This window comes from Anarhichas minor, unplaced genomic scaffold, assembly GCF_050575085.1.
Source record: "Anarhichas minor isolate MPS153535 unplaced genomic scaffold, ASM5057508v1 ptg000074l, whole genome shotgun sequence".
Classification (NCBI taxonomy): domain Eukaryota; kingdom Metazoa; phylum Chordata; class Actinopteri; order Perciformes; family Anarhichadidae; genus Anarhichas; species Anarhichas minor.
Window position 1 is genome coordinate 11,130,064 of NW_027466520.1, and position 12,551 is coordinate 11,142,614.

Here is a 12,551-nt window from a genome sequence, read left to right on the forward strand (position 1 = left end):
CCCCTCCCCTTTACATTCCAGCATGACCCTCTCCTCCGCCCACCTGACAAAGCCAGCATTGTATCGCAGATGCTGTTTAATATGGAGTCCCTCTCTCTGCGTCCCTCTTATGGAGCAACACATAGGGCTAAATGGGGTTATCTTCCTCCCTTCTCCTCACTACACCCTGTGTTCTGTGCGCAATAACTTCTTCAACAAAACTTTAAGTATGCCTTACGCATGCATACAACGCCACAGACGTCAACACACCCACACACACACAACAAACACATGCATCCTTTCAGACATGAAATACTGCTCTTCTCTGTCACTTGTCCAGTTAAATATGCTTCATCATGTGTAGGTGATTGTGTTTGTGTCTTTGAGTAAGTGTGTGTGTGTGTGTTTCCATGCATGTGTGCGTTTTTGTGTGCGTGTTTTAGTAAAAACTCTGCCAGCTGATTAACACAACTTAGCCTTGAACCCCTGCTATAACACAACACACATCCCACGGCATTGTTCTCAAACTCAAACTCTCTCACACTCAAGTGAACGTTTTCTCTTCTATCATTACACCCAAATGCAAGATCCTCACAGGAATGAAAGTCCATTGTTATTGCAGCTGACTCAAATTCGGAGGAAACTTGAATTTCTATGGAGGGTGTGTGTGTCTTTGGAAAAGCCCAGATTACCTTTACTGCCATATGCAGGGGATCGACTGGTGTTTGTGTTTCTGAGGGTCCGGATATGACAGAGAGACAAGGAGGGACAGTGAACTAGTCGAGGGACATAACCCATATTTAACATAGCTCACATGGTGAAATCAACTGTGAGTGCTGAAGAAGAAGAAAAGAGCAAGGCAGAAAACAAACCCAGTCTGTCGGGGAAAGATAATGAATAAAAACACAGACTAAAGAATCCAGAGAGGAAAGGAAAAGAGATTAATGGTGAATCAAAAAAAGCTTCCCCAAGTTGCACCTCTGTCCTCCTAACAACATGGGATCCCTTTCTGCCCTGATGAAAATCCAAGCACATATCTGGTTTATACATAAACAGTACACACTGTGGAGGGAATCTTGACAAGACAGAGTAGAAAAATGATTTACTTCAGCATACAAATTATCCTTACAAGTGCTGTATGTGCACTTATCACAGTTCTTAAGTCTGGTATAGTGTGAGTCCAGCAGCTCATAACGTTATTGGTATGTTGAGTCCATGTGACAGAACAGTTGTATCCTCCTGGTTTCCACATCATGGACATGAGCCAGCTTGACCGGTGTAATGGTTTTAACATAGCTTATCATTCTATATGTTCAAATAGAATCTTTCTTCAGCATCTTAAACACTGTAAAGTGCCGTGGATAAATCCACAATTACACTGGGATCCAGAGCCATAACATGCAGCGTACAACTTGTTTCCAACAAGCCTGACAGGAGCAACTCAACATGACCCAAGTGTAACATTGTATATCATTTCATACATGCGACCCGATTTAATAGCATCCCTTTACACACTCATATACCACAAACATGCATACTCTTCATCCATACTTAATAATTATACAATATGTCTGTTATGTTAAAGAGGTACGTGGTGATAAGACTGACATTTCTGGATGTTGCCACTTGGTCTGGTTTCTTAAAGTTCCTGGTTGATTTCCAATGTTCTGCCACATGATTGGCTGCATTAAGGGGGAAGCAACATGTAGTGCTTCGATGAACTCATGCAGCTATAGAAGAAGTGAGTCATGGAATAATACTAGCTTGTGGACTGATCCACTGAGGTATTCTTTAGGTTTGTTTGTGTCAAATGATAGAGCTTGCTCGTACACTCACACACTAACAATATCCCAAACCACTCATGACCAGTCAAAATCAGTCACTGCTCTGATTTGTCCTCTTAGGCCTCCTTATTTAAATATATTAAAAATTCCAATATAAACGTCTAGGCAATCAGCAGTCATGCACTGTAATATCTGAAGTTGTTCTAACTTATACAAAATCTAGAAAAGCATTTGCCTCAAAAAAGGTAAGTAAATATAATGTAATATATTTAATATCTAATAGTTAGGTTTACTAAAATATTGTTGTATTTACCTAATTTTGTGATGGGGTTCCAAATTAAAAATAGCAAGAGGAATCCACTTGTTCATTCAAATAGTGTTCCTTTATTGGTCTTTATCCTCAGCATAGTAACTTATAACACGCACACATTTCTAAAGTGGGGACTTTTAATCAGTAGCCCAGAAACAAACAAAACGTTCCCTGTATTGTATTTGCCGAGAACAAAATGTGGAATTAAAGTCGGATAAGATTAAGCTTATCTTTACACAGCTCATAAGAAACAAACTCTGAAAAGAACTCCCTGAGCTGTGGATCAAACACCAGTGGCTGTAGAAACACCATTAAGGAGATTGAATCAATTGAAGGCACACACACGTTTAAATCATAAAAAATGGGAACTCTGTAATTCTACCCACATGAAATCGCGCTCACCATTACTGAAGCAGGACTGGCCACCTCTGTCATCGCGCAGAAAAGGACGCAAACTGCTCCAAGATCCCGAAGATATTCCGTCACTTATTCTGTCGATGCTGAGGTCACAGTCTCTTTCTCGACAGCGAATGCATTTTCCTTTTGCAGCATGAGCAACCGGCGGATGTCTAGGAGATACTTTTAATCCTCTGTGACATTCACACACACACGTACACACACGAACACACGCTCCAAACGTACACAAACGTAAAAAGCCGGCGGCTTCAGCCAATTGCGATGTGTGGAGGAATGCAGCAACGGCTGGAAGTGGAGCTGGAGCGGCAAGCAAGGGGAGGGAGTCTCTCTCTCTCCCTCTCTCTCTCTCTCTCTCTCTCTCTCTCTCTCTCTCTCTCTCTCTCTCAAACACACTGGCACAGAGCCTAACGTGCAGGTGTTAACGGACCACCTTCACTTGACCTCTCATTCTTACTGGCTCAAAGATAGAAGCTTTAGGCTGACAAAGAGAGGGTGAGAAGGGGAGAGAGGGAGAAAAAGAGAGGGGCACAGGGAGAGAGAGAGAGAGAGAGAGAGAGGGAGAGCTTTCCTTCAGACCTACTTGGCAGCAATGATAAAAGACCACGATAAGAAGCATGTTTAGCTAATGATATTACAACAGGAATTCAGTCTAGTCTCCATTCACATGACACAATGCAGTCCCAATACTGATGGTTTTGATTCATTCAGTCTATGGAGACAGACCCACAAAAAAAACGGCCTAACTCCCATCATGCAGCGGGTTGATAAAGGTAAATAAAATGCAAGTGCCTTCCTTTGTGAAAAAAAAGAAACAAACCTATAACGCTTTTCAAATGATAAATATGTGATAGGCCTATTGCAAAATACATCAGTATGAATAAAGTATGGGTTAGTGGCGGGAAGATACAACATGTTACAGATAAAACACACATAATCTGTTTCAACGAAATTGTATTTATGTTTTTTTGTTTTTCATTCCCACCAACATATCTGCTTCCACAGGGAAAACACACAATACAATGTGCATTGGTCAATCGATGCTTATCCTTGATCCTTGTTCTGTTGAATGCTGCTACACATGTGGAACTGGGAGTATTAAAGCATCGGCTGGCTGCTCTTTGTTATGTGCACCATCTGAAAAATCTCAGCTATACATGTACGGTCATGCGTCTATACATCACGGAGCCAGCACTTCTGTATCACAGGTAGGTAATTTCATTCGGCAGACGTTCGTGCATTCTCCACAGTTCACAAGCGAGGTGACATAAAACAACAACATGCATTATGCAGAACTATCATACGATCTAAGTCACGCAGAATTTTGTTTAGGCTACGCACACGGATCACAGCTGAAGCGTAATGCCGGGTGCGTTGTTATGGTTGGAAAATGATAAATGTAGTCTTGAAAGTGGTAAACTGGTTAGCACTGAGGCCAAGGATGGTTTGCACACACACACACACACACACACACACACACAGCAGCAGGATTATCTTATCTCTCAGGCACCGCATGGATCGCTTTGTGGATAAACAGGAAGAGAGCTTGTGCACCCGGCCCTGCTCCACTTTCTCCACTGCTCCTCGGCTCTAGGACACCCATTATGTGTACAGATCTACTGGCCAAGAGAGTATATAAAGGTTTTGAACCCACAGAATTACATATCCCAAGAGTGAGTCTGCAAATTACAAGTTCACAAGTTCACAAACCCAACTGTGTTTACGGAGGATAACGGATAAAGGAGGGGGGAAAAAAGAGACAACATAGCATAGGCCAGACGAAAAATGGAAAAAGTGTATTGGGAAATGAATGATGGATGGATATTATGATACATCGGCTTTTGTCTGTCAACCAACATCAGCCTTTTCTAAAGTTTGCTTCCATACGGCAACATGTCATGGCTTTTTGGTCATTTTAGGTCTCAACTCAACATTAACAGATGCATCTTTAAAAAGCCTTAAAAACAGAACAGCTAAATGTTGTCAGGATAATGCTCCCTGAAAATGGTCTCGCAGTTCCTTTTAACTTTCTCTCTTGTGTCGTGTTTCCAGAAGCTATAAAGCTACTATGCCTCCGTGGTTGCTTTGTTAGCTTGAGAGCTGCTAAGCTTTCCCATTGACATCATCCCAGGAGCCCGCCGAACGTTTGACAGCATTCCCGAGTGAATTCCACAGCTCCCATGTGACCCCAGGAGGCTGAGCAGGAACTCTGGAGGGATTCCAACAGGTGTTCGGAGACCCTGCAGTGGGGAGACACAGTTTCCTTTAGAAAAATGCATCTTACTTTTTTTTTTTTGAACAGCCATAACTTAATTCTACCAGTCTACTGTACTAAAAAACCTGTGAAACAGTATCTGAAGCACTTAACACCAGTACTCTGACAGCTCATTTAATCTCTGGGAAATCCCTGGTATCATAATTGATGTGGGGCTTTGAGGATCTGAGTGGGTAAAACTATTTAACCCACTTGCTTTTTTTTAATATCATCTTAATGACAGACGATCGCATGGCATTGACACCGTTTGTGGCTTACGGGTAAGTGAGGTGTATTTTCAGTCTGGTGCATCTCTTCAAGTCTTGTCAAGTCTCTCTCTCTTTCTTTACTCACCCCACATTCTGTCAGAGGCATGACCATCATAAGATACAGTGTCATGTGTTTTTACAGCTGGTTCAATACTGTCGTCATCATGGTCTAAAAGAGAACACTAACAGATCTGTATGTAATGAATGTCACTGACCTGGTCCACTTGGGTCACTGACGTCACTTAACACCAGGGATAGAGCAGTGGTTAAATGAACTAAACCTCGGTTTACTCACTAGTGTATTTGCAGAGTAACCTTTTTTATGCTGACATAGATGGCTTTCCACGAATAGTTGCACATCTTATTTTAACGCAAACACACCACGCAGCCAAGGCATGAGTGTGATGGTATAACTGCCGCTGGACTGCCAAAACAAAGTCTTATTAAAGGCTGGAAACTTACCATGTATTTGGCTGTGATGAAGCCAAGTGACAACTGTTTGCTATAACTTGTGGCGCAGTAGTGGAGGGGGCTGACGTTTTGAAATCAGGGGAGAGAGAAATGACGTTACGGGACTGAAATGTTCTGCTAGAATACTGATCTACTTAGACTGTGGTGCCCAACCAATCCCAAAAAATACTTTTGGAGAGCTGTGTGCCAATGTTTGCGCCACTTTTGGGCAAAGACTGTTTGTAGAATAACAGAATCTCGGACACACACACACACACACACAAGCACAAATGCTGTAGGATTACTTTAGGACTTTATTGGGAGATCATGCTTGAGTTGTCGTCTTCTCCTTTGAAACCTGGGAAGCCAGCAGGGATACAGAGGAGGGAGAGAGGGAGAGAGAACGAGAGAGGACCAATCCAAACAACAAAAGGAATGCTCTCCATCAGTTAGAGCTGCTGCTCTCTGCTCTCCCACTTGCCTGCCATGGTATGTGTAATTACACCACAATTAAAGTGCCTGTGCTTGTGACTGTGTGTGTGTGTGTGTGTTAGGGTGTGAGAGACTTGCAGCGCTTGATGACCGCCAACCATGTCAACAATGTGGCCTGGAGAGAACAGGCCATTTCACACAAGTGAGTCAGGGAGTGGAAAAAGAAGGGCAGAGTTGAAAAGAAAACATTTTGCTTTCCTGTTAGATGCTGCTGCTGCTGGTGAAGGAAACAAAACAGCTGTTCAGATATCTCTCTCTGCATCCTCCATTGTTTTCTGTTTCTAATTGAACTTTCTCTTGCTTTCCTCTCTGCCGTCTTAGTGCCTCTGCTTTGTAAATCACTTTGCGTCTTCTTCTGCAGTCTGTCGCTCCTCCTCTCCTTCCCTACTCTGACCACAGGAATGCAGGGCGACTGTCACTGCAGCACTATCCATATCATGCATAATCACAGGGCCCACAGAGCACACACACAGACACGTACAGTAACGCACACAGAGGCATTCCAGACTACAAAAAGGTGGACATTTCTTCACCCTTGCTATTTCTACATGTAGTATAGTCTGTCTTATGGAGCCCGATGCAGACTTGACACATGCTGGACATGCTCATATATTGTATACTGTTAGTGCTCTTCTATGCATTTCCCTACATACTTTTATTGTCCTAGGAAATTGCTTCCATTCCTGCATCTCTAGTTATGAAGGGTGAAAAAAACACTATAAACATTTAAAGCTGTGTGCATGGGTGCACATTTTACGAGTATTGTGGTACAAGTTCCACACATATTTGGCTTTTGCCTCTGCAGCCCCCCCCCCCCCCCTCCCCCCTTAAAGGTGCCACTGTTCACATACACTTTATAGCCCAACTATATGTACTAAGACTAACACAGTGGGCTCCGTTTTCACAATGCATGACATTGCTTAAAATAGAAACATAAATACTGCACTTTTTACTATTGAAAAAACACCACGTGTATAGTTTAAAACCCAACATTAGAATACTGCCCAAATGTTTACAATAGTGAATGGAATGTAAACGAATCCACTGCCATAATGTCGGGAATTTACCTTCACAATCCTCTAACATAATGTTGGATGTATTAGTAGTCTGTAGTAGTATCTTAAAAACCTAGGACTGCAGTATTTCAAAAAGCTTTTCTTCATAATAAAAAAAAATCTGTAATGTGATCAGAACATGTAAAAAACAAGGACAAGGATTGTAATATTTTAGAAGTTAAACCGATCATTGTTCAGGTCACAGGTAGCTGAGAGTCTTTTTCTGCATGGTCACCTGTGCGGCATTGCCTTTAAATAGTACCAATGTGGTATATTTCCGGTTTTCCCCCCAAAGAGATTGTAGAGAAATGAATCAAGAAGCTAAAGCTGTGTTATGACAGAATTTGGTTGACGTTATGATGATGGTAATCTGAGCTCCAGCTCATTTCCCTCTTTTGGACTTGATGATGTTGGGGGTGAAAAAGTCGTCTGCAACCCAAACTGATGTTCTAAAGGTTTTGTGTCGTACGAGGGTCTTAAGAGTCCCTGTCTCATATAGTATCCCTGTGTAACTTGGTGCTGAAGTGCCCTTGAGCAAGGCAATGATACCTTGTCGGTTAAAGAAACACCTATTTGCCAGCTGATGATAAAAATAACAACTAAAAAAACGTATCAAAGCAATATAACACATTATTATTGAAAATAAATAATTGGGACTCCAGCAATATGGAACAACTATATATCCAACAATGATGGAGGAATCCTTCACTCCAATGATGGAGTGAAGGAGTCTTCCGACCTCCACCACACCGCGGGGTCCACACACATTTGTCCTGTTGTGCAAACATGTGTCATCTCCGTTTAGGGTCCTGTTCAGACAACAGCAGGTTGTTGAGTTTGATGACAATGTTGGCAAAGTCGGTGAGCTCCACAAAGTCAGAGGTGATGATGTTGACCCCCTCCACCCCCGGCCTCTGAGCCTCAACCCAGGACATGATGGTTGGCAGGTTTCTAGAGCCAGCAAAGAAGAGAGTTTGTATTAGAAGGCAAAAAAATGACACCCCTTTTTTTGTTACACTAAACGTGCTGTCACTTGAATTTAAACTGATCCACTGGCCTTGTGAACATATTTAAAATATCTAGGGCCAAGTTTCCGTCTCTAAGGGTTACAGTTATGGCTTTATCGTTGCCAGACTCCAATCAGTTGTTCCTTGGCTGAATGTCCACCAAATTTCATGACAAGCTGCTGATAAGGATTTGAGAAACAGTATCTTGATGTGGGAGAAAACGGTACAGATGGAATAAGGGTTAAAGTGAGTGATGTTTGTGTCTGTATGTCTGTCAGTGTGGGAGTTCTTTACCACCATTGTCTCAAAATCATTGCTTTGCATTCAAATACTTTCTGTTATGGTTCTTGGCATAGAGGCACAAACACACACAAAGACTGTGCCATGACTCTGTAGCTGTATCACTTCCAACACCCTTAAATTCTCCACTGTGTTTGAGTCGCCAGCAGAACAAAACCAGGAAGTCAGATAAACAATCCCATTTCCTCGGAAGTGCAAAATTAGGCCGCCTCCTGTCTCGCCAGAGAGTCCGTCCAGGAGTTTTATACCCCAGCACCAGTGGCTGTTTTTCTCACTTTTGAGGGATGGTGGGTATGTCCTCTGAGTCATTTCCACTAAAAGCTTTGGCTCAACAAGCTAGATGGCTGCTGGAGTTGCGCAGATAATTTAATCCGTGCATAGGAAGTAAAATCTCTTATCTGAGAGATGAAATGAGTTTCTGTTTGATCCTCCATAGTTTGGAAATGGATAAAAAGGATTATAGCTAATCCTTAGTTAAATAAACCAGTGAAGTGACAGAATTTTGTAACAGAGACGTCAAACTTGAAGATGCATGCTTAGACAGATTCTTATAGGCGGTAAACCTGTTGTAAGTAGAAGAAACATCGACATTGGTTTTACTACTACACTGCATTCTCCATCAGAGGGTGTGGTGAGATACACAAATAGCTGTGCCAATCACAGGGAAGCATGAGTAACAATAGGTCAACAAATGTACAGAGGCTTCTTCAGGGAATCATATTGTTGTCTAGATGGGCGCAGCATGGCACGATGTCAACACACAGCACCACAAATCTGCAGCCACACACAGACGTTTTATTTATTTAATTTGTACAATGATGATGGATATAAATAAAAAAATGTTGAGGAAGCCACCTAATCTATTTCAGTTTTAATTCTAATGTATCTCATGCCATTAATTTAAACATTTACATCATATTGATAAATGGGACACAACAGCGTTTACACCGTCATGCGTTTCAAGAATAGAACATGAAACGCCACTTGTGTAAAGGAGGTAATGACACACAGCCATTGACTGTGTTGGAGAGTGATTCTTTAAAATGGCTTATTTAAATTGTTTGCATCATTCTCTTATTATGTTGCATTTGCTCCAAGTGTTTAGTTTGCTCTTGTTGATAAGGCCCTTTTTCAAGAGCATGAGCAAAGATGAGGATCCTCTTTACTGCAGGCATTTGTAGCATTTACTGTACTGCCCTCTACTGGCCGCATGCCAAAGTAATGAAACGGACATGAGCAAAAGAGAAGCAGACAAGGTCCAAAGGTGCATGAGCAGCACATACATGCTCAAGCATGCTTAGACACATGTTTAATAGCAAGGTATATGTAAAGCTTAATGTATCCAAACCACCAAAAAAGTTGACATTGTAATGCATGTATTCACACACCCAGAACCTTCATAAAATACCCCAAACGTAGTGACTGACCTTTCCACCAGGTAGCTGCGCAGCCCCCAGACCAGGCCCTTGGCCACGGTGTTAACCTTGGGTGTGAGGATGGCCTGAGACACGTGGAAGGAGCCCTGCTTGGCCCTTTCCCTCAGCGTAGTTTCCAGGAACTAGACAGGAGAATGTCAAACACACACACAGTTGAAACACAGCAAATGTCAGCGAAAGCACCCCTTGATGTGAGGTGTGCGAGGAGTGTGGACACAGCTCGTGTAGTTGATGTCTAAACTGGTGTTTTTTTTTAGCTTGAATCCTACATCGTGTAAAAATAGCGAATCACAGATATATTTGTATTGATTTTCCGCTGGATAGGATGAAAGAAGTATACATGGTTGCCTTCATGCTGAGTAGTTTTCACAGCCATTGTTGTTTTCTGACCTGTGTGAGCTTGTTGGGTTGGGTGGTGTTCGCCCAGGGAGCGGGGATCTTGTTTCCCGGCCACATGACAGGAATGCCCTGAGCAGATGGATGATGGTAGAACACAATCACCTGAGGAGAAAAGCAAATGAAAGACAGTGAATAGATACGTTTAAAAGACTGCACAACTGATCGGGTGTCTCAGTGACACTTTTAACAAGAAAGCTGGCTGCCCTTTGGAGCTGGTAATTGTGCAAATCTATCCTCTGCACACTCTCTCTCCTACTCCTTTGCCAACTAAGCCAGTCACAGATTAGGGTCATAGGAGCAGGAGTTAAACTGATAGCATCGGAATGAGACACGGACATGCACAGAGAACCACGAGGAAACAAAATCGCACCTAAAACAGGAAGCACACACACGTGAGTGTCCACGTGGAGCTTCCCGTGTCCACATATACGTATGAGTATGCGTATATATAAAAAGAAATGCATGAAGACAGACTAAAATGAAGAGTGCGAGATGAGGAAATCAAGGAAGAAATGTAGGGAAAGCCCCCCAAAAGATGAATAAAGATAAATGGAAACAGAGTGTGAAGAAAGGATCAATGCTAAATACCATGAAAGACGGAAATGATGGAAGAAGGGTTAATGGGATGATGTCATAACTAATTGACTAATTGAGGATTACCTGTCCACAGGAGTTAAATGGGCCGTCCAATAAACACACGCCTCCATGCCACTTTTACTTGTACATGTATGAGCTTTAAATGGCCTGAGATCACCGGAGTCAATACACACACACACACACACAAAAAACTAGTTGGAAGTGAAAAGAAAATAGTTTTGAAATGTTTCGAGGAACGTTGTACGTTCACTTTCATGGATGAATTCTGATCTCACCTGGTATTTGTTCTGCCAGAGGTAGTCCAGAGTGATGCTCTCCACTGCACAGATGTTACACAGCTTGCTGCCAAACACTTCCTTGAGCATGTTGATGAGGTACACATGATGCTCTGCTCCCATTGCATAGTAGTGGTTGAAGTCAAGAAACACTACCTAAATCATTCAAACATCCGAATCACATAAGTGTGCCAACTCCTTCTATCTATGCATGCTTGTGTATCTGCGCTTTCTTCAGATTGTATTTCATAAAGAACACTACGAAAAGCACTTCTCACCTCTTTCCTGTGTCGGTTTAAGAAGGAGTTGATTTCTAACAAGCCATCGCACACCTGTGGGGGAGAACAGAGCTATGAAAGGCTGGAGGTACTTTCCTGCATCGAACCTAAAAGGTCTCCCTGTTTCACACGGGGGACAGGCACATGTCAGAATCCCCCATTTCTGAAGAGGGATGCTTCCAACTAAACTCACAACCTTTGATCCCTGTTCAAGGGCATCTCCATCCCACTACTGACAACGTCAGCTGGAACACTACGCTAGCAGAACACATTCTCTGCTCATGCTGTTGGACGAAAAATAAAGGACAGACATCTGAATAAGCGGAACTATTGGAAAACACATTCAAATGTACTTTTGATTATTTGAGGACTTCAGACATCTCACAAAGACAAAAACGTTAAACATAATACGGATAATACTGGACTGTGACTGATTAAATCAAACATATTTAAATCACAATAAGAAAGAGCAGGAGATTGTAGCCTAATGATGCAAGCGTTTAAAATGTCAGTATACTCCACTGCTCACCTTGTGTCCAAACAGGCCATGGATGAAGTATATCTCATTTCCCTGCTCTCCTGGTTTGGAGGAGACCCGGAGATCAAAGTAGCGAATTCCTGCCTCCAGCTGCTCTTTAAATGTCAGGTTCTAGGAATACAGGCATTATATATTACATTATAACAACTGGCCACAAAACCCGACGCATCTGTTACGCTGTGAAACATACAGATTTTCTGGCCAAAATAGATTATTGAATATGTCATCTGCAAGCTATCTGGCTCCAGAGATGGTTAGGTTTGTATATGTCACTGATCTGAACTCAGTACCTGGGTCATGGACCACTTCACCATGACTTTCTTGGCCAAGACGCTGAACATGGTGGCGAGGTACTTCACGTATGCCTTCTGGTCGGTTCCCACAGGAGCGTGCACATCTACCCAGTAGGTGAACGAATCGTGAGACCCTGCAAGAGAGATGATAATGATGATGAGAAAAGAAAAATGAACAGATCACATCCAATTTTGACCCGTGCAGCTTTGTTATCTTCCCGAAGTGTACAGTGATGGACAGATGAAAAGACGCGGAGAAACCCAAACACCTTTACGCACGGACATGGCTCACCTGGCACGGCGAGGTGTTTGAGCGGCATGGCACTGAGCATGGAGGGGAGCGAACCCATCCAGTCGGCATTGACATCGCCGATCCCCGCAGGTCGGGTCTTCATATTAATATCAGCTTGTCAACCCCCCC

General features: G+C 42.6%; 2 protein-coding genes across 2 annotated transcripts in view; both read right to left on the reverse strand.

Moving 5' to 3' along the window:
• The window catches only part of phldb2b (pleckstrin homology-like domain, family B, member 2b), a 36,393-nt gene extending 33,885 nt beyond the window's left edge, over positions 1-2,508 (reverse strand). Inside the window, exon 1 of the mRNA XM_076080465.1 lies at positions 2,476-2,508. Within this exon, the coding sequence (XP_075936580.1) occupies positions 2,476-2,508 (33 nt within the window). The remainder of the gene's footprint in view (positions 1-2,475) is intronic.
• Positions 2,509-7,798: 5,290 nt separating this feature from the next.
• Positions 7,799-12,525, reverse strand: plcxd2 (phosphatidylinositol-specific phospholipase C, X domain containing 2). The gene is made up of 8 exons (XM_076080776.1): positions 12,423-12,525; positions 12,128-12,264; positions 11,829-11,948; positions 11,300-11,353; positions 11,022-11,177; positions 10,141-10,251; positions 9,742-9,872; positions 7,799-7,958 (listed from the first exon to the last, which is right to left on the reverse strand). The coding sequence occupies exons 1-8, from the start codon at positions 12,523-12,525 to the stop codon at positions 7,799-7,801; spliced, it is 972 nt and encodes a 323-aa protein (XP_075936891.1).
• Positions 12,526-12,551: the final 26 nt, after the last annotated feature.